The 20,294-nt window shown below is 36.6% G+C and overlaps 3 protein-coding genes across 4 annotated transcripts; all 3 read right to left on the reverse strand.

The window, feature by feature from the left end:
- Positions 1-4: 4 nt before the first annotated feature.
- On the reverse strand, positions 5-3,038 carry LOC114717443 (signal recognition particle 9 kDa protein-like). Its single transcript, XM_028902574.1, has 4 exons — positions 2,873-3,038; positions 2,628-2,696; positions 880-973; positions 5-532 (listed from the first exon to the last, which is right to left on the reverse strand). Exons 1-4 carry the CDS (start codon positions 2,942-2,944, stop codon positions 456-458), a joined length of 312 nt encoding a protein of 103 aa, XP_028758407.1. The 5' UTR covers positions 2,945-3,038; the 3' UTR covers positions 5-455.
- A 2,017-nt stretch (positions 3,039-5,055) lies between these two features.
- LOC114717440 (E3 ubiquitin protein ligase DRIP2-like) lies at positions 5,056-11,187 on the reverse strand. Its single transcript, XM_028902569.1, has 8 exons — positions 11,024-11,187; positions 10,680-10,924; positions 9,688-9,787; positions 8,233-8,563; positions 7,633-8,078; positions 7,463-7,513; positions 6,071-6,143; positions 5,056-5,479 (listed from the first exon to the last, which is right to left on the reverse strand). Exons 2-8 carry the CDS (start codon positions 10,792-10,794, stop codon positions 5,306-5,308), a joined length of 1,290 nt encoding a protein of 429 aa, XP_028758402.1. The 5' UTR covers positions 10,795-10,924; positions 11,024-11,187; the 3' UTR covers positions 5,056-5,305.
- A 2,865-nt stretch (positions 11,188-14,052) lies between these two features.
- LOC114717441 (magnesium transporter MRS2-I-like) lies at positions 14,053-17,633 on the reverse strand. Of its 2 annotated transcripts, XM_028902570.1 has the most exons (11): positions 16,986-17,633; positions 16,840-16,869; positions 16,604-16,745; positions 16,333-16,454; positions 15,790-15,864; positions 15,287-15,508; positions 15,156-15,200; positions 14,986-15,030; positions 14,781-14,810; positions 14,557-14,676; positions 14,053-14,400 (listed from the first exon to the last, which is right to left on the reverse strand). In XM_028902570.1, the coding sequence occupies exons 1-11, from the start codon at positions 17,220-17,222 to the stop codon at positions 14,314-14,316; spliced, it is 1,155 nt and encodes a 384-aa protein (XP_028758403.1). In that variant the 5' UTR covers positions 17,223-17,633; the 3' UTR covers positions 14,053-14,313. The 2 variants fall into 2 exon arrangements, with proteins under 2 accessions (XP_028758403.1, XP_028758404.1); XM_028902571.1 differs by lacking the exon at positions 16,840-16,869.
- Positions 17,634-20,294: the final 2,661 nt, after the last annotated feature.

A 20,294-nucleotide genomic window follows, 5' to 3' on the forward strand; every position in this document is an offset into this window, starting at 1 on the left:
TAACTTACTGTGAACTTCAACTATTATTCAAACTTGATACATTATCCGATTGATCAACCGTCAAGTATAATATGCAATGCAACTCCAGATTAGATTAACATGGAAGTAGTAAAAAGTAAAAACTACGCGTGACTTGCATTTACACCCACGATCCAACACTTAAATTGGTTTGCTTTTATGTCCAAAAAGAACTGAGCCATAAAAGAGTACCAGTGAGCAAGAAAGTAAGAAAAGTAGAAAATCACTTTTGCCATCAAATTCGAGGAAGGCACCCTTGTTTGTAGGAATTAGGAAATGGCTGTCAAGGTAAGCATTGCATTCAGAATACAAAACTGATTGAGACTTCACAGTAGCATCTACGACACTAAAGATGGGAAAGCTCATGTAAAACATTAGTAGGAGTTGAGAAATGGGAGGTTTAACATCCAGTCAACCAGAAACGCCAGTTATTCAGTTTACTGCTTCCTTCCTCTTCCTTTTTTGGTTGGTTGTGCTTCCATTTGTTCTTTGCCAGTGACTTCTGATAGATCCACTGCACAATTAATGGACAGTTAAATTGACAAACCGGCCACAGTGACAAATCCTTCTTCTCAGAGAGGCCTAAAGCAGGGGGAAATATCAATAGTTCAACCCATACGAGGAACATAAACGTGCGTCCCATGCTGATCGTTTGCATTTAAAATAAGGTTTTATTTACTATTCTCACTTTCTTGTCCAAATTAATTTTTTACTAAGATCGCCTAAAAACGGCGTCAAACCATTTCACAGAATTATATATGCACGCTTTATCTTACTGTCTAAATTTTAAGGAAAAACATGGATAATGATTTTCAGATGCCCCGTTATGTCAAGTCTGACAGAAGCATAAATAAGACACACCTTCCGGTCCCCGGGCCATCAATGCGAAGAATATATTGTTAAGTTTTTCCATCTTCTTTGCCTCTTGTGCTTGGTCTGTCTTATACTTCAGACACTGCTACAGGGATGTGAGAAAAGATGTTAGCTCAAAAAGCTTTTGAAAAAGAGCAAGGAATAACTTTATGCCAAATCACTCACTGCATCGCGTCATTCATACAAACGACAAAACTGACATTATTTGGAATCTGTTTTTTATGTGGCTCCCCAGACAGTGCAGTCATGAGCTCATGCGAATTTAATTGATGCTGGGAGTCACATTCGGCTCGAATTATACTCTTTTCCTCCACGGAAAACGAAGTTTAACATGTCTAGCTCTTTGGCCACACCAATGACAAATCTCAATTTGTATAGCTCTCTGGGCCACCTTGCTGGCAAATGAAGCAAGGAACATGCCAGGGTCACCAATAGCGGACAACTTGTTCATCCAAAAAAGAAAAATGGACAACTTGCCATCCGGCATCCCTTCCCAAATCCAACAAGCGTGTATAACCATATACATCAGTAAAATAGTGCCACGGAATTAATTCCATCACCACTAGAGATTCCTCGAGATAGCATCATCCTTAGTATTTGGCATCGAAGATTTAAACTAAATAGTAACCGACACATTGAAGGCGCATGGACACTCACACACATACAAATATGCCATACAACAAATTCTAAAGTTATTTCTTGTCTTTAATACAAGCGTCTAACATGAAGACGACTCATTTTTCTGCAAGTCCATACTTTATAATCCACGTCTATAGTTATAGGGATTTGTTCGTGTGGAACTTTCTCAGAAAGGCCTCTGACTGCAAATGGAAAGAAGAGAATTCCTCCAAAATCAGCATATACAATAAAAATGGAAATCACACACTCGGCACAAATTGAACAATTCCTCTGATGTGGTGTATGAAATTCTAATAGAGCGAAAAGTTAGATCATAAGCAGAAAGTTGTATGCACTTATAAAGAAGAACAGAAGGGAAGCTCATCCAGAAATTGCAACAACCAGGATACGGAGAAAAGTTTAACAACGTTATGCAAAAGATTTTAAATCAAACCTTCGGATAACATATGAATAATTGAAACAAATTTATTGGTTCAATGGAAAAGGTAAACAATCAAGAGACGCATTGAGGGGACTGAAGCAGTTGGTCAATAAAGCCCATCAACTGGTGTCTTGAACTAACGTGAATAATCAAGTGGCAAGGCAAAAAGGGCTCTGTTCAATAAATTTATGGAAAGCGTACAAAATTGAAACATTCCCGCCAACTCTGTATTTATCTACCTGGACCATTGGACTTTTTACCTCCAATTTGGTTTGCATTACAACAATTAAACCCGCACTTCCATTTCTATAATTATTCTAGTAGCTAATGGCATTCGACAAAAATTATATATGAATAAAAATATACTCTTCTGTTCTTTAATATAGGACTTAATTGTTGAATTAATTTTAGTTCTAAATATAAGACCCATTTCTCATATTTATCAATTTTCTCTCAATTACCCCTATAGATACTTCCTCAACCATGATCAAGTAAAAAAAGGAGAGGCGTATTAAGAAAAATGATTATATGTTTAAAAAAAAAATGTGTCGCAAATTTCTTATAATTAACTAACTTACCTAATTTTTTTAATTAATTAAATTAGTTAAATGGGTCTTATATTAAGGACATCTTGACAACATGAAAGGCTAAAGGCACAACAGATCAGGATGTGTACCTCCCGATTATCGGAGACCTTGAGGACCAATTTGCCATCACAATGCCTGTACTTCATGACATATCGCGTCTGTACCCCGAATTCAGTCCAACAGTTATTTCCAAGAGAAAAATTCAATGCGAATAAAAGTAGTGGTAGAAATTGTTTTCTGTGCGATCAGATTCTGTTTTCTCGCACCGGAAAGAAAAAAAAGACAAAAGAAGAGTGAAAACATGAGATTGCGAAAATGCAAGAGAAAATCTTACAGAGTGAGGATCGGCACGGAACAAATGAACGGATCGCTCCACAAACTCGTCCCAGGAAGTTAAGTAAACCATTGGAATGCTGAGAGAAGTGAATTCACCAAATTTCCAAATGAAGTTCGCGCCGTCGTCGTCGTCGTTACAAATTACGAGCGGGATCGGCCGGACTGAGCGTTGCCACGTTGGGTCTGATTTTACGGTTACGGGTTTTTCGGTGGACAAGTGTGTATGGCCCAAAAATAAGAAGTAGTAATACTTGAACCTAAAAATATGCTTGGGTCTCCTACTGACATAAGGATCCTATGCTACAATGATTGGTTGGGATCCTTCATAGTTTTATTTTTGGGCTTTAAGCCCTACTTTGTACAAAAAAAAATGCTTGAATTACGATATGAGTTGGTCTAATTAGTAAGAAGATTCCATTATCGATATGAGGGCTTTGTTAGGACAATCTATAAATATCTCTATAAACGATTTCTAAACCTGGAGGTATACCTGTCCCAGTGAATCCCAGGACCCAACTCATTTAAATTTATATACCAAAAAAAAAATGCTTGAATCTGTGATCATATTACTGATTTTACAAATTATATCTTATATTTGAAATTTGAAGCAGTCATAGAATTCTCCCATTCTGAATGTCTGAATGACATGTGTCATTCGCGCACGTATTTTAACCCTGTCGATTGAATTTAGTGTGACTCTACTTACAATGATACTCAACTAGATATTTTCCCGTATGGTGTTTTGAAGAATAAATTATATTTTTCATGATTTTTAAATATTTGTAAAAAAAAATATATCATGCTATAAATGATATGTCTCTGGTCCTATTTATAGGGCAGAGAGAGAAGGTATTTTTTTGTTCTATTTATAGGGTACTGAAAAAAATTTTTGTGTAGATGTCCAATTTTACCCCTTATTTATTATTATGTTGACTTTGTTTATATGAGGTATAATATATTAAATAGGGATCAAGTTGAAAAGTCATTGAATTTTAAATGAGAATTAATGAAATTTAAGTTTTTCTCAATTTGTGTAAAACATACTGGAAGTGTCTTATAAATAAAACCAGAGGAGTATATTATTGTATATCAAACTGTGGTAATGATATTTACATGCCTTCGTTGCATTATCAGTTTCACTTGGTTAATTTGGAGACTTAGATATCAACTATTAGTTTGATACGCAAAATGGACAAAATAAATAAAAAGATTTATTTTTATAAATTTAAAGTGTTCTTTGTGCTTTTATACTTAAACAAAAAAAATGTTTATTAAACTAAAATGTAAGGAACTAAAAAAAATTGACAGAGGCAAATTCTATTTTAAGAAATTTAAATATAAAATAGTGCGAATTCAGAATCTTATTATCCCAACTAAAGTAAATTTCATTTAAACTGGTTATAAAAGAAATACTAAAAAAAGCATTTTATTATGCCTGTTCCTTAAATTCATCTAAAAATATTAGTAAAACACAATCTTTTGGGAGATCTGATCTATACAGTACGGTTCATTTTCGTGTTTTATTTTAGAGCAGACAAGTTTATTCTGCGAAGTCTGAACATCACATGATATGACGATAACGCACTTTTAACCAACTTTTATTAACTGATGTATTTTCTATTTTTACCAAAATTAATAATGTACTGTTTTGGTGCCAACTGCCAACCATGCGTGCTCATTTTCACCAAAGGAGTAAAAACTCATGGAAACCAGAAAGAGAAGTGGCAGGCTGGCAGCTACTGCTTCAGAAAAAGCACAAAATTATCCAATCGAAGTTAGTTAGGATACAAAAACGATTGGTTTATCTGATGATTTTTTTTTTCTTTTGCCAAACACAGATGGTTAAAATAAATGATTTGGTTATTTTATCACTCCGTTCTCACAGAGTGGTGATTAATGTATTATGCTACATAGGGTCCATTAAATTTTTCTTCTTCTTCTGATTAAATGGAGAATAAACCAGTCAAGAAAGGAAAGAGAAAATCTATTCTATTTGAGCTTAAACTCATAAGGGATCAAAATTGAATCTTAAACTGTGCATCTAAAAAAGAAAAACGACTCAACTATGAAACTCCCCAAGAAATGATCTGTTGCATTCAAGTCATACGCTGACACGTAACTAGTATACCTAAGAAACGATGCAGGCTGCACAATCATCAAATAATTAAACTGGGCGAATGGAAAACCGAAGCATGCACTTGAAAAAAACAAGTTATATTGAAGGCAGAACTTATGTGGCCTATCTTATTCTCCTCAACAATGCGGCTAAAAGCAACATATGGTGACAGGAAACATTATCAAAGGCATGTTTCAGCATACATGCCCGGTGAGGGAGATGATTTGTACTGCGGCGGGGACAGAATGAGGAAGAAGAAGAAGGATGAAGAAGGTGATTATACTGCAACAGAGACAGACTGAGGAAGCAGATGGATCAAGGAGGCGGGGCCTTGCGAGCATAGGTCAGGACCATAACAAAATCTTTTGCTGATGATCCAATGGCTGCTGGGATTCTCTGTGATGTTGATGTTGTTTGCAGCCACAAGTCAACCAAGTTATTTAGTTGCAATGTAGGGACCACTGGTTGTCCCATGCATTTAATCTCAACCTGAAAATTAATCAACTACGTGTCAGCAAACATGTAAGGAAACTAAAATGAAGAACTCATTACAAGCAAATTGATTTCATCCCTCTGCATCACCTAGTAAGGAAAATAAAGTTCTTAGCTCTTGTCATAAATTAATGCAAACAAGGGAGCTCTTTTGCAGTAATAGTTTCCTATATGTAAAATGCTTGCTTATTTGACAACCTTCAGTATTTATCAGACCAACATGCGACACCTTGTGGTGTGATGCGACCGGAGTAACGGATAAAGAATAATATTCAGAAAGAGACCGTGTAAAAAGAATATGATCCTGTTATGTTCATGCCCTGTCGTATGATAAGTAAAGAAGGTGCCTGCATAAGTTGTAGATTGTACCGATGGTTTGTGGTGCAGGGTATCAAAGTATCGTTGTTGTGAATATGACACAAAAGCAGATGACATGAACTTGGCTCTCAGAAAACTAAAATACATGAAATTTATGCATCCAACCAGAGAGCCAAATAACAAAACCAAATCATGCAGTGCAGCTATTCCCTTTAATTATATCAATGGATTTTTATGCATCACAAACAGAATAGAGAGGGAGTGAGTCACCTCATCTTCACTGGTCAGATCTAATTTTTTCATTAGGTACTTCTGGATGAATGAGACAGGCATGTTTCCATCCCTGCAGCAAAAAGAGAAAAGAGAAATGCGTAAGATATCAACAGGATATAATATATATTATTCTCCGATTGATATTCCATTAGTTGATTCAAAACCTCAGCCACAGATCCTTAACCAAGGCATGAACCTGATATAGTTATTCTCTCAAAATGCCTCTTGTCCCTTTTTTCTTGGGCAAAAAATGCCTCGTGTTTTTGACTAACACAGTTCACGTGTAATTCAGAAATCAAAGGTGAGGAGTCACAGATCTAGTTTCTTCCCGATGACTACAAATCAAAGGTGAGGTATCTTTGGATCACGTAACAGATGACCCCTTTATTCCAAATGCAAGAAAGAGAAAGCTATAGTCTTTCATATAAAGTGTGTACCTCACAATTTTTGAAACATGAGGAAAGAAAAAATCTCCATGATTGTGGAACTCTTGGAAAATGGAAAATACACAACTTTTTAAAATTCACCAGACAATCTTTAGGCCCCTCTCTCCCAGTTTTATGATTATGTTATTATGTATTGCCAAAATTTGCTATAAATGGCAAGAACATGGTCAATAACATGCCATTAATCAAGGCGGATCATTTATAATAAAAAATATATATATTTATATATGGCTAAGCAATGGTTTCCATTCCACTGGAGGGACGGTAACTAAAAGTTGACGCTAAATTACATATGAAAAAGGAGTTACCCTGTCCTAAGAGTAAGATCTATCCCCTTATGACCCCCACTCTTGAAAACATGAAGAATGCCTGATGATAAGCTGGAAACGGTGGTGAACTCTGGAATATCAATGCATGCGAGTAATTTCAAGTAAAGATGAAATTCTCTTCATGAAAAGCTTAGGGAAGACCACATGAAGACGCTTATCTTAGTATTACCAAATGACTAAAAAAAATTGAAAAGAAATGAGAGCTTAAAAAAGAATCTAATATGATTTGCATCTGATGATAACGCAATCATTAACCACTACGGAGTACAGACAGACAATACAATAAGACATATTAAACGCATATTCATGTTATTAAACATTTTTGCCGAAATGGTTAGCCAATATGATAGACGTAGGAATTAAACAGATATTCATGTAATTACTCTTTGATCCATCATTTACTTACTATCCACGTAGACATAAGATATTACTATACCAATATTGCAGTAAATGTAAACATTCAGTAACAAGCAAAGTAAAGGATATGGAAAATTCTACTCAGCAATATGGTATCATAAATTCCTCAATGCTGTACTTTTTATAATAAATCAATGCACCAAACCAAGACTAGAGAAATAGTATAAAAATTAAGTAGTAATTAGGAAGGAAATTACTTTATTCTCAAGTAACTTGCAGGAATTTGAGGTAGTGGTGCATCTCTGTCCCTGAATCAGTAGTTCAAATAAAGTAAATAAATAACCCAAAAAAAAAAACCGGATAACATTATGCATCAAAATCCAAAATATTCTATACTAATTCAAGCATCAAAGCTAAGCATTCTCACTGGTCGTCGGAAGCTACTAAGGAGAACCATATTGGACCAGTTCTTTCTTTCATTTTAGCACTGTTTGCATCCAGCACAGCTTGGGGTGATATGCTTGATTCACCCACAACAGGTTCTTTTTTTCGGCGATTTCTACGCAATTTATTGGCTTTTGCTGTATCTGTAGAAGCAGGATCTGTGACGATCTTTTCATCCTCAACTTTTGACTTTCGTTTGATGTCCTTAATTTTGGATTTTTGTATTTGAGAATCATTCTCATTTATTTGAATAGGTTCTTGTTTAGCATCACATCCTTGCATGTTGGACTTGAGAGATTTACTTCTACTTGCAACCTCCACCAAACAATTCAAAGGTTTCCAAAGATCCAATTTTGCTTCCCAATGTTCAGCCCCATTATTTTTCTCCTTATTGGGAACAGATTGGCTTGCATCATGAGGGGACGAGTTCTACACCAATCAAATACACGAGCGTGACAATATAAGTAAAGCAATGCAAATACAATCAGAGAAAACAAATTTGCACAAAGACACTGAATGTTAGAACTTAGAAAAAATGGACGTGGAATAATCACATATGACGGAGCCTAATTGTATCTCCTACCTGTCTAGTAGTCTGAGCAACCTTGTTGGAGGTATCATGGGAGCTTGAACTCTCTGGATGATCTTCGATTGAATCTTCCTCTTTTACAATGGGTTTTTCAATGGAAAAACTAGTGGAGCGTAAAGCACTAGCCTTCCTTGTAGGCTTTGTTCTTCTGCCTGTCATGGTTGCCTGTGTTGATACTCTGGGGGTGCTGACAACCAAAGATGAAAGTGATCTTTCCTTTCTTCTAGCTGGTAATGGTTCTGAGGGGACAACTTCTGGTGCCTTTGCCTTTGTTTTCTTCAAAGGGAAAATTTTAGCCCTTACATCTTGCCAACTATGGTCTGGCCTGGTGGTCAAGAAACAAGGACAGCAACTTAGCATGCAACAATCCAAAATAGAACCCTGTTTCGGAAGCTGAGTGCTTCGTTACAAATGGCTTGTGCGAACAGCATTTTTCTTTTTAGCATTCAGGATGTGGGCGAAAAGGCCCTTGTGAATTGTGGTGTACTAGTCTATGATCATAAAAGCAATTTCAGAATGTGCTTCTCTGACCAGTTTTTTATGAGTTGCTGTGGTAAGAAAAGAAATGTCGCGACATTGCCCAGCTGTGTATAGAGCTGGACAATATAGAGCTGTCTATATTTAGGGAACTTTTTATTTTCTGAATCAGAATCAATTCTCAATACAATCATATATTTCACAAGCCTAGTCTCTCATCCATATGTAGCATTATAGGTTCTCGAGGTCCCACATCTTAGGCTCTCTTTTATGATCATGGTCCGTTCTTATTGTTTGTATTATTAGAAACATTCATATAAGTCTTCCGTGAAATCTTACAAAAGTAGACTGTTTATATTACTATAAATAAATAGGCAATTAAATTACTGATGAAAATAGAAAAGAATTCATTATGCTTCCTCATAAGCTATAGTTCATATGCATTATTATCGTGACAAGTTACTGATATGCAGGATTGAGTGCTTCTGCCATAAGTGTTTTCAAATTTGACAAAACTGATATAACCCAGTCGTGACACCACATAGTGGCATCAACAATTATTCTTGCATGTTGATCCTGGACAACAGCACCATAAAAGAAGATCAAGTCAAAGACTTTTTAGTACTATGATGTGTGATACATATTTCTCCTCAACCTCCTTACCAAACAGAGTGTGTTTCAATAAATTTTGCAACTTGGAAAATCCAAGCTCTTTACTGTGCGTGCACACACGAATCCAAAATATGATTTGTTTGTTAAAAGAAGCATCTATCTTGTAGCTCTACTGTAACAGCATTATAACAATTAGGGGGCAGTTTGCAGAAGATGAACATTCTCGGCACATGTTGAAATAACACCTTACATGCATATTGAACAAACTGCAAACTTGCTAAAGTGAAAGAGAGGGGCGGTCAATTCCTTATTTTAAAAAGTACAGGAGATAATAGAGTGGCTCAATCGCAGGAAGCTAACCTCAATTTCTCCAGCGGAACACAGCCCAAATCAATATTGCATATTGGACAGCATTCCAATTCCTCATCTGTAATTTTGTCATATATGCACTTCCTGCAAACTGCATGAAGTTCAGAGAAATAATCATCAGTAACGACATGTTCAGTGAATCTGGTCACCGTAGCGCTCAATTGGAAATATAACCTTCACATTATCAAAAGCTCAACAAAATATTATGAAATGTCTGTGAAAAAATCCGTTGAGCATAGCTATTTTGAGTATAAACTCCTCATGGTATAGAAAACAAGGCCAAGTAAACAAGGAATATTGAGCCTCGTCTTATGAGGTAGGATTCACTAGGACACAATTTCCTACACTTTTTAGGCACCAAAGTGCACGAAGTAAAATCCTTGAAGGCAAATTTTCAGCGAAATCTGCACTAGAGGAGTGAAACGAGCAAGAAAAAACACAGAACAGAAGATTATATAATCACGCTATAAACAAGATCTAGCTACGAGGCCAAAGCGGGGGAATTGCATATTGTGCTCTCCGTCACGATACAATTGCAGTGCCAGCATCTGAGCTTCGTGTATGAGCGAACGTGAGTTTATCGTGTATATGTGATGGTCACTTGAAGTCAAACGTTTAAACAGCTTCACGCTTAGCACAGTAATATAAAGGCGTCAATGAATGGTTGGCCAATCAAAAGGATAAAGCTCTTCCATCTGGCATTCACGTCACCAATAGTGAGACATCGTTACGAAGGAAGAGAAAGAGAGATTTTCAAAAGCATTGAATGACCAATTACTCATAGCTGATTATACAAAAACACCAGATGCCCATCCCAGGAAGGGTCAAAGGAGAGCCGAAGCCATAAGAATAATGCAAAACAAGGATAGCTAAGATAGTCGGTGATGAAAAATGCCCAGAAGATTCAAAATTTGAAGAATTAACACGAGATTAAACTAAAAGAAAGAGGATTCGAAGGGAAACAGAAAGATAAGAGGACTCACACGTATGCAGGCATTCAGATATAGTGGTGGCCTCCCTGAACAACTTGTTGCAGAGTGGGCAGGTCATGCATGCTGCAATCGTTTCCCTCTTCACTTTGACTACCTGATTCGCCATCGCTAACTCCGACAAGCCTCGCCCTCACCTCGCAGCTCCTATCTCACGCACGTATCCACCCAGTGCATGCTATGACTAAGCTCACGCAAGCGAAATTTACGTCCATTTCGTTGTAATCATCGGCATTAACCTGAGAAGCAGAGAAAGATGCAAAGATGACATGGATTAAGAAACGAGAAAACGTGGAAGAAACAGCACAAGACGCGTGCGTAAAAAGAAGAAAACGGACCAAGCGTTCGGTGAAGACGGATAAAAACAGCAGCTTGGGATTTTTGGGGCGGGATTACGAAATGGGTTGGTCTGATTTGTGAAGATTTGACGTCGGTTTTGTTAGATTTGGACAGAGGGAGATGTGGATGATCCGAATCGAGGGGCCTCTGCGTCGAGAAGAGCATGAACCAAGAGTCTGAAGTTTCTGTCTTTTATTTGTTTTTCTTTTTCTTTTATTCCGGGGGGCTTGTAAATACACTTCAAAGCGAAATTATTTAAAGAGGGGTTCGAACACTTCAACCAACGACGACAGCTAATGGAAATAGGGGCTGTGATAACGTGCGCCGTGGTGCTCTCCCCACCTTAACATGCGCCTTTACTTTCGTGTTGTGGACGGCGGGGCAGGACTCTAACATGCGCTGCACTGTATTTATCCATATTTCTTCCCCCTCGTGCCTCCTGCAATCATTATCATTATGAGTTACTATAAATTGTAATTTACAGTGCACTCTGCTTTAATCAAATTCATGAACAGCAGGATTCATTTCTGAATCCTGTACAATTTCACCTAATTAATGATTAGTTCATGCACATAAAATTAAAACCTCTTTATAATTGCAGCTAAGCTAGAATGTTCTTTCTTCCATAAACATACATGCTTGGCGTGCATGTACATGTATGTGCACAGAAGATTCAATTCCCCTGCTGGGTGATTCAATTTACTGGGAAACCATAAAACTTTTTCCTTGAATCTACCGTTACATACATGCATCCCGAAACTAGGAAATGCGCGTGGTAAATTCATGATTAAAATCTCAATTACTGTAATATTTTTCCGGTTATCAATGTAGGACCTAATTATTGAGTTGATTTTAATCTTAAATATAAGACTTATTTTTCACATTATTAGTATTTCTCAAATTATCTCTATTAAAGCTCATTCAACTATAATCAAATAAGAAAGACAAAGAATATTAAGAAAAATGATTACGGTGTTTTAAAAGAAACATGTCATATTTCTTATAATTAACTAACTAACTTAATTTTTTTTAATCTAATTAAATTAATTAAATAAATTTTTATTGAAAATCGGACGGGTATTAAAATCTCAGTTCCTAAAAAAAAAAGCTGGAAGGGGGTGTTTAATATTTATGGCAATAACAGGGTAATGATGAGGGTGTTGAGAAGGGAGCCAGCGAGAGGTGTGAAGGCCGTTTGGAAATGTCAAATCTGAGATTCCAAATATAATTCCCTTCACATTAAAGTAAGGATTGGAGGATTTATCTATCTTTTATTAGCCTGTGTGTTCCGCAGGGTTGAGCGGGGGCTGTCAAGGAACGAAGTCAAAAAGAAAAGGGTAGGTCCGTCCAATAGGGTTTGTAAGGAGGAGGAGGAATATAATAACGACACGTGATGTTCGTGACAACGGTGGCAGATAAGGTAACGGCAAAGTCTTCTGATCTGGCTTCGACCCTTCCTAAGTACATGCCCATGTGGCCCCTGACCTGAGTGACCACATTTGACCATTTCACGCGCGCCTCCTTCATCCCCTCCATGCAACAGTAGCTACACGTACCTAGTCCCGTGTTTTGTTTAAATACAAGTGCATCCAAGTTTTTTAACACATAATAGTTGTTCATCGGAGGCTTGTGTTTAAAGAGGAACCCTCCTTTATTATCACTAAGTTCGTGGTGCTGGTTCTGATGATTTGGTTTGATTTAATGTTGTTTTGCTGAGGCTAGGTAGGCCGTGGGAGTATTGGCATTGGTTGCGTGGCAGCAAGCAAATAATTGGAAATGATTGGAGCGGTTCGGACATGGCGCAATATTATAACGTGATTATGGCAATTTATGGCCGCGTGCCACTTCCCAGACCCAATGCCCCTGCCTCCCTCCTTATCACTACTTTCCCACTAGTCCTGTTATCAGTAAATAGCAACACAGTCAATGCCGAATTTAATTTGTCTCCACGAGCCTTCAATCCAATTTAATTCAATATTAAACTTGTCAAAATACTCCCCTGATTTGATCATAATAAAGTCCGTGATTGGTTAGTGCGTTGTATATCTTTATTTTCTGTTCTTGTAGTTTTTTTAAAAAAATATAACAATTAATACTAATGAATTTCACAACTTGATATTCTCAGCTTAAACATTAATATTAATGAATTTGTACCTTGTTTTACGATTGTAGATTCAATGTAACGTTGATTCATTGATGAATGTCAGTTCATTGGCATCTGTATAGGGAAAACCACGACCATTCTATCTAATGACTTCGCTCAACAAATAGTTGTTGGCTCCCATGTGCTTCACAAATATGAAACCATGGGAAATGAGCCCCAACTATGTGCCTTACTATTTATTTATTTATTTATTGAAAAATTTAACTTTTAAGACTTTGTATTTTTTTGGAAACTACAGACAAAGACTGAATAAAAAAATTATAAAAATAAAAATTATATAAAAAAATGAAACTTTAGAGGTTTATAGATTATTTTTGAATTGTAAACTTATAAACTTTATCCTGGCGTTGCCATTCCCTTATCACGTGGGCAAGCCCCGAGTATAAACCCATTACTTGTTATGACATTTAAAAAAATTAAGAAATTGAAAAAAAAAACACGAAGAAAAACTTTTTAACACCACAATATTGCAAACCAATAACTAACCTAACCAAACCAATCAAATGATTAACATGCTCAAATTTCGTGTTTCTACTTTCTATGGATTTTGTCTATGTTTGACCAAATGTCAAAACAATCCCGTTTCATCGCTTCAACTCCTCAACTTTTTATATTTAAATCAATAAGTTTAATCCTGTTCAGATAATGATACGAATCAAATGCGAGCCATTTGCGTCTAAAATATCTAATTTGATAAAGCGGTCAATTTACGAAAAGGCATCCAAAATAGGATGCTTGCTGATAAATTTCAAGAATTCAATATTTACAAGTCAATCTTACAGGTTAGCTTCCATATTCACAAGTCAGATTGCACCGTGTCCGCTTCCAGGTAATTTTTTTTTTTTTCAAATGTAAAACATGACGTTCCTCGTCAATCCCATGACAGCAACATTAATTTATATCGAGGTAAGAATCAATTTTATCAACTAACCATTTCATCTATAATCGTCTTCTTCAGTTTTCAACTTCTAATTCAACTACAATATGAACAATTAAGCAATTATTCAGGCAACGTGATAGAACAATTTGCACTTTATTTCTTGTACAATTGGATCCCACTGATTCCCATCTATTCGCAGTGCCGAGCCTATCATCCACAATGTCCCTTCGAATGGCATCTTTGTTTCAAGACCCGACAAGACCTTTGCGCCGAGCATATGATACTATGGACAAAAACAAGGATCCACAAACTATTCCCGTAAAGATTACCACCTAGAGTCGCAAATTTTCAATTGAAAGAAATCAGAAAAGCAATCAAAATAACAAATATCATGGATTCTATTCGCATATGTGTGTGTGGAGCGAAAAGAGATTGTTAGAAGATGAGGAAATCCTTTATCGCACTTTTAGTAGAACACTTGTACCTACCCATTTGAACATATAATCGTGTCCTTCTTTCCAGGTGTACGGGATGTTCATGCCAAATATTGCACCCACCAAGGAATATATGGACAGGCACACAGTCCCAGAACTGAGGAAGAGCTCTAGCTGTAATTAAGAATACAAGGATAACAATAGTAGCACTCACAGAATGTATATTTAAGACTAAGCAGTCTGTCTTGAAATGAATGGATAACCTTGGAGATATTTACCTGAATCAGCTGGTTTCGGTGATTGTCAAGCTGCAAGCGCATGTCACACAATGATAAATGAACGTCATACATTGATACTAATTTCCTATTGCCAGCTCACTCGCAATGTTGACACTCATTGGATTTATTTACAAATGTAGCATGTGATCTATTTAAAGCGAACTTAAATGGAATAAATAGGTTATCTTCATACCAAAATATTTACCTGTATGTTGATGTAATCTTCCGTGTCATCAATATATTCCCGCAGCTGTATTAGATCGACAAAACAAATAACAAAGATTATTACATAATACATATTACCTGCTCTCCATATAGCATACCAGAGAACAGAAAGAGAAGAGGGGAAGCTTCAATAGAAAGCAGGGCTCATACTGTGGTCAGTTTATTTAATGTGCCATCAATTTGCATGAAATAAGCCTGCAAACAGTATACCATCTATTAGCATCATCAACTCGAGTAACCCAACAAAATCTGGGGCAGATTAAGTTGAAGATATTAATGACCTCGAGTAACATTTCAAGCTCCTCGACATCATTCTCTTGAAATGTCATTGCACTTGCTCTGCTTGATCTACGAACCCTTGAACCTATAGTTGGAGAGCTAAGAATCCAATTGGGGGCATCACAACTACTAGTTGGCGAGCATGAGACAGCCATCTTTCTCGATAAGTAAAGGTCGGCCATATCATCATCATCATCCAGTAGATTTTCTAGTTCATCTCTTATCTGTGTGCAAAGTATAGGTCCATAATATAGGTACACAATATCAGTGACTTTAACTTGCAAGAGCATGCATCTAGATCAAATTTTATGACACTTGTTGAAGGTTTCTTTTTCCTCTTCCCACCCTCAGCTTTGATGGAAATTTTACTTTAAACATGTTCTAACTTGTAACCTAAACTATACTACACCCGGGAAGCAGCTGTTTTTCCAGAACTATATATATAAGCAAGAAGGGTGAGAAACTAGAAAGAGAATTGACATTTACAAAAATCATATAAGAATACCTTTTGAACTCTATTTGTCAACCTGGTCATTGCACTCTTCAGTTTGCGTACTCTGTCCAAGTTACGACTACTAATCTGGACAAAGAAGGTAGGCCAGGAAGAGAAGATATTATAATTTTGTAAGAACAGGTCCAGTGGAAAATATATGGGAAGTCAAATTTTAGGTGATAAATTCCATTGAATTGTAGAGGAGGGAGAATAAAAAAGAATGAACTACAGGAAATCATTTCGATTATAACAAAATTATGTTTCTCAGCTTCTGGAATTGAAATTCTTGTAAACAAGACAATGGGGTGGGTTTGTAAAGCGTCTTTATTCCAATGAAGATCAATTGAACTCTTTGCGAGCGAGAAAATGATTTTCTTTTGGCATCAACCTGCACTAAAGCAGCAACTAGGACTATTTAATTCAAATCGATCTTCGAGCCTCCTGATTATCAATGGAGTATTACAAAATTTAATAGTCATGGTATGATATTCTTCCACTTAATGCAGCTAAAATATGAACAAAATTAAAGAAAGATTCTTGAACAAGGCTTTTTACCTTAGATGTGAGCTCATCTAAAGCTGGATAAGTATCAGTCTCTAACTCTCTCGTCCGCGCATCAAGAAAACTGCAAATTGCCTCTAATGTAACCTCTAAGGCATGGAACTCAAACGGAAATTCTACAACGCACAAGTAAAACGCAATTAAAATAAACTATTGCGACTAATTTGAAAAAAAAAAAGAGTTAAAATATTTAGGCAAACTATATATTGGTACATCTTAAACAGCAATACTAAAACCTTTACGAATTGTAGTTTCCGAGTCGTACCTTTTTCTTCGTCGCCTTCAACTTCTTGAGCACATGTCTCTTCTTCTTCTCGCTGGCCTTGCACTGTACCAAATAGCAACCTTCTTTGAAGTTGCTCAACAATAGGAATAACATCATCATCCAGTGGGTCTCTCAGCAACACCTACATCAAACATGAAATAAAAAACTAAAAACAGAGCACAACCTGAGAGAAGTGATTCCAGAATAATTCTACTAAACATTGGAATCAAACGCACCTCCTCTGCGGTGATAATAGCTTTAATATGCTGTAACAAGAACTCGAAACCAACCGAGATAATCCTATCAATGATTGAACAAACCAGGAGCGAAAAGAACCAAGCTAAAAAAAAGGCTCATGGTGGAGCAACAACAGAGCATTTACCTCTAAATTGAGGACAATGACTTTCTCTCTGCCCAAAATGGTTGAAGGGTACGATAACAGCGGATCAAGAATTCGAAGATCCCTCGCGTGAATTTCAACCCGGCGCATAATAGCGTATTTGTCCACATCCAGCACGGTGCGGTTGCCATTGCGGTCCAGCAGAATCCAGCTTCTTGAAACAGCAGTTTTCTTCTTTAAAGTAGGTTGAAGATCCACCACAGACCCTGAAAACGCCATCCGCAAGACGCAGGACGCTACCACATCTCCAAGAAGCCGCTCGTTTCAAGACCTTGAACCACAAAACAGACAAACGGGGTCGCTGAGTACGTCAGCGATTACGTTGGGCAAGCTGGGAGAGTTGTGGACTGTAATTGACTAGCTTTGAAATTGCAGCGCGGGACAATAGGGAGGGAGGCTCCGACAATAGACGGCGAGGGAGTGAGAAATTGGGGAGGAGTTGAGCAAAGATAAGAAGGCAATGATTTCATGCGGACGAATCAGAGCGGTAGGAGAGATATCTGCATCACTGCCCAGGCCGGGTAAGGGGAGGGCCAGGGGTGGGTTCCATAACTTACAAAGAGGGAGATGATTGACTCGATACATACTGAAAAACCTATACGTGAAAATCTCCGTCACCCTCGGGGTGAAGGCCCATTACCCTCCAAAAGGGAAGAGGGATTGTATTTTTCTGGGTTTAAATGATTCCGAGGGAATCTGAGTCCACAAAAAATAGCAAGTGAAGAATGTCGCCAACCTGCGGTATGATTATTATTATATTACTGGCACTGAAACATAGGGCTGCTTAATTAATTGACCTTTTCAATCTGTGAAATATTATTTGGGCATCAATTCTTAATTAAGAATAGTTTGATTTAATACGGATTTTATAGACTGCTTGAGAAGACAACAAATTTTAGTGCGACTCCCACAATATAGCGCCACGCCGAACAAGCATCACGTCCACGCATGGCTGGAGTGATTGGAGGTGGGAAAGATGGTCGGTTAAGCAAAGCGCTGGGTGCCGACCTACCCCCCTGCACTCGCATCCCCCACCAACGCCAAGTTGCCCTTAATCCTTATAGTTGCCACGAGTTTTGTCTTTGATGTAAGTTATTTAATAATTATTTTTCAATTTTATTGTTATTTAATTTTTGTTGAAAAGAAAGAAAGAGAGAAAATAATTAAAAATGATTTGTAAATGCGGAGATAAAATTTTTAATAAAAGTAAAATTTGGGAAATCTTATCAATTTAATATATGTAAGTGTGTGAAAATAAGCTACAAATGACTTGTAATAAAAATGGGAGTGGTAAATTAAGACAACTTAACTGGGCCTGTTACTCTGTTTTTTCCATGTGCTTTAGATTAAGCACTCATCAAAATCCAAATGATTGTGCTGCCAACCAGAATACTCATGTTAACGGATCAATTATTTGCCGGGGAGGGATGCTGTCCAAGATGGAGGTGGAAATTTAATACACTATACAGGGATGGCGCAAAATATTAATTAAACGGGGGAGAGAATAAACGTGGGAGTATATAACCTGAATAAATAAGTGACGAGAAATATAATTATAGTTGAGAAAAGTAATAATGTAAATTTTTTCAATGCTTTTTTTTGCATTGCAAACTAGATATTTTAAGTTTTTCAAAGTGTCGTCATTTATAATTTTTTGAGGGTGTGTGGAATTAATTATACATTTTTAAAGTCATGTCATTTACATATGTCATGAGTAGGAAAACAGTGCTCGTGTTCTAAACCAGAAAATTAAACTGCAATGTCTGCGAGAATGAGAGAAACAAACATAGTGTTCACTGTTCACTCCTAGATCTCATCTCTTCTCTGCCGAGCAAGAAGAACGCTCGAACGCGAAGTTTCTTTATTATTTATTTGATTAAAATATTTATTAAAAAAAAAAAAAACCCTCTTGGTGGCAGGAGGTGTACAACGTGACTGGAGAGCTGGGCCTGGAGGTGACCCTGTGCATTCGGTGCAATGTAAACGCAAAGCGAACGTGTGGCAGATGAACGAATGGGTCGGCGTCCCAAACTCAGGTCACGTTAAATCCCAATTTGAAAAACATTTGGACTGTAAAATTGATTCAAATTCAATCTATTTTTTAATATGTTAAATAATTTTTTTATTTTAACAAATATATAATTTAAAACAAAATTTATCATTAAAAATTAAAAATCAAAATCTTAAAATCTTATCTGTTTAAATCAGATTTTGAATAATCCAGATTTAATTACAGCCGCAGAGTCATCATTATTGAAGGAGAACCGTACAAAATCTTGCAAGTATGGTGTAACTTGGTAAGATTGTGGGGTCCGTGCTGGCAGTCTCATTCCTCTTTTTTTTTTTTTTGGGGGGGGAGGGGGCACTTCATTCGCCCGAACACGACTCTGGGTAGGTTTAGCGTTGAGCCAAGACAAGAAAACAGAGACACAAGGATGGAATTTCCATTTCAACTTTCAAGTGCGACATAAAGTCTGACAAGAAACTCCAACGTGGAGCAACACGATGCATTCCCATGCTCCAAGGCAACTCAGCTTTATCCCGTACCGTCGCCGTATACATGTGTCTGTCTCTACATGAATTTTCGTTTAACAATGGCAGGTAAAATGATTTATAGACTCAGACAATATGAAATAAGCATATTCTTATAGGCACTCGTAAAAGTAGCTCGATTGAAACGAGCTATACTTTTATGTGTGAGGATTTAGTCTGGCATGAATTGAAGTTTAACATGTTTTTCGCGAATGCATGTTTAAAATTTAAAATAACTGAATGACAAAAAGCCAATATTATATTATTCCGATGTTTGATATGAAATATAGTTTGTAATATAAATTACACTATAAACTAAATCTTGTATTAAGAACTAGATGCATGTCATACTTTATTAGAAATATGATAAAATAATTTGATGGCGTTTAATGAGATTTTTTAAATTTTTTGAAGTTTAATGTAATTACCACGGAAGTTATATATTAAATTGAAAATTGAGCTGGCAAACAAAAATGGAAATTGCAAACATTTTTTACATCCATCATTCTATTTAAATATATAAGTGATCACGGTCTATGTACAATTTTGCCTTAGATAAATGCTGAACTTCTTATTTCACCTTTCAACCATATGGGACGCTTTAATGCAACTCTGATAATTTGTTTGGCGTGTCTTCAAAGCTATATATGCTTGCAAGACATGCTTCCCCGGCTGTCTTTAAAATATGGGTTTTTTTAATTGATACTCCTCCAATCCTTAACATAAGACTTTAAGAAAGTTAAGTAAGTTAGTTAATTA

This window comes from Neltuma alba, unplaced genomic scaffold (assembly GCF_004799145.2).
Source record: "Neltuma alba isolate B1F8T4 unplaced genomic scaffold, ASM479914v2 tig00011737_pilon, whole genome shotgun sequence".
NCBI lineage: Eukaryota > Viridiplantae > Streptophyta > Magnoliopsida > Fabales > Fabaceae > Neltuma > Neltuma alba.

Bases quoted from the DNA above. Each gene is read 5' to 3' on its own strand.
- LOC114717443 (XM_028902574.1), bottom strand. From the start codon at position 2,944: ATGGTTTACTTAACTTCCTGGGACGAGTTTGTGGAGCGATCCGTTCAT. The intron at 2,697-2,872 runs GTAAGATTTTCT...TTCGGGGTACAG, and splicing joins TCCGTGCCGATCCTCACTCT to ACGCGATATGTCATGAAGTA. The intron at 974-2,627 runs GTACACATCCTG...TCCCTGTAGCAG, and splicing joins AGGTCTCCGATAATCGGGAG to TGTCTGAAGTATAAGACAGA.
- LOC114717440 (XM_028902569.1), bottom strand. From the start codon at position 10,794: ATGGCGAATCAGGTAGTCAAAGTGAAGAGGGAAACGATTGCAGCATGC. The intron at 8,079-8,232 runs GTAGGAGATACA...TGATTGGTGTAG, and splicing joins TTGCTCAGACTACTAGACAG to AACTCGTCCCCTCATGATGC. The intron at 5,480-6,070 runs GTGACTCACTCC...ATTAATTTTCAG, and splicing joins ATCTGACCAGTGAAGATGAG to GTTGAGATTAAATGCATGGG.
- LOC114717441 (XM_028902570.1), bottom strand. From the start codon at position 17,222: ATGGCGTTTTCAGGGTCTGTGGTGGATCTTCAACCTACTTTAAAGAAG. The intron at 16,455-16,603 runs GTACGACTCGGA...TGTGCGTTGTAG, and splicing joins TGAAGGCGACGAAGAAAAAG to AATTTCCGTTTGAGTTCCAT. The intron at 15,509-15,789 runs GTATTCTTATAT...CTTTGCACACAG, and splicing joins TGACAAATAGAGTTCAAAAG to ATAAGAGATGAACTAGAAAA.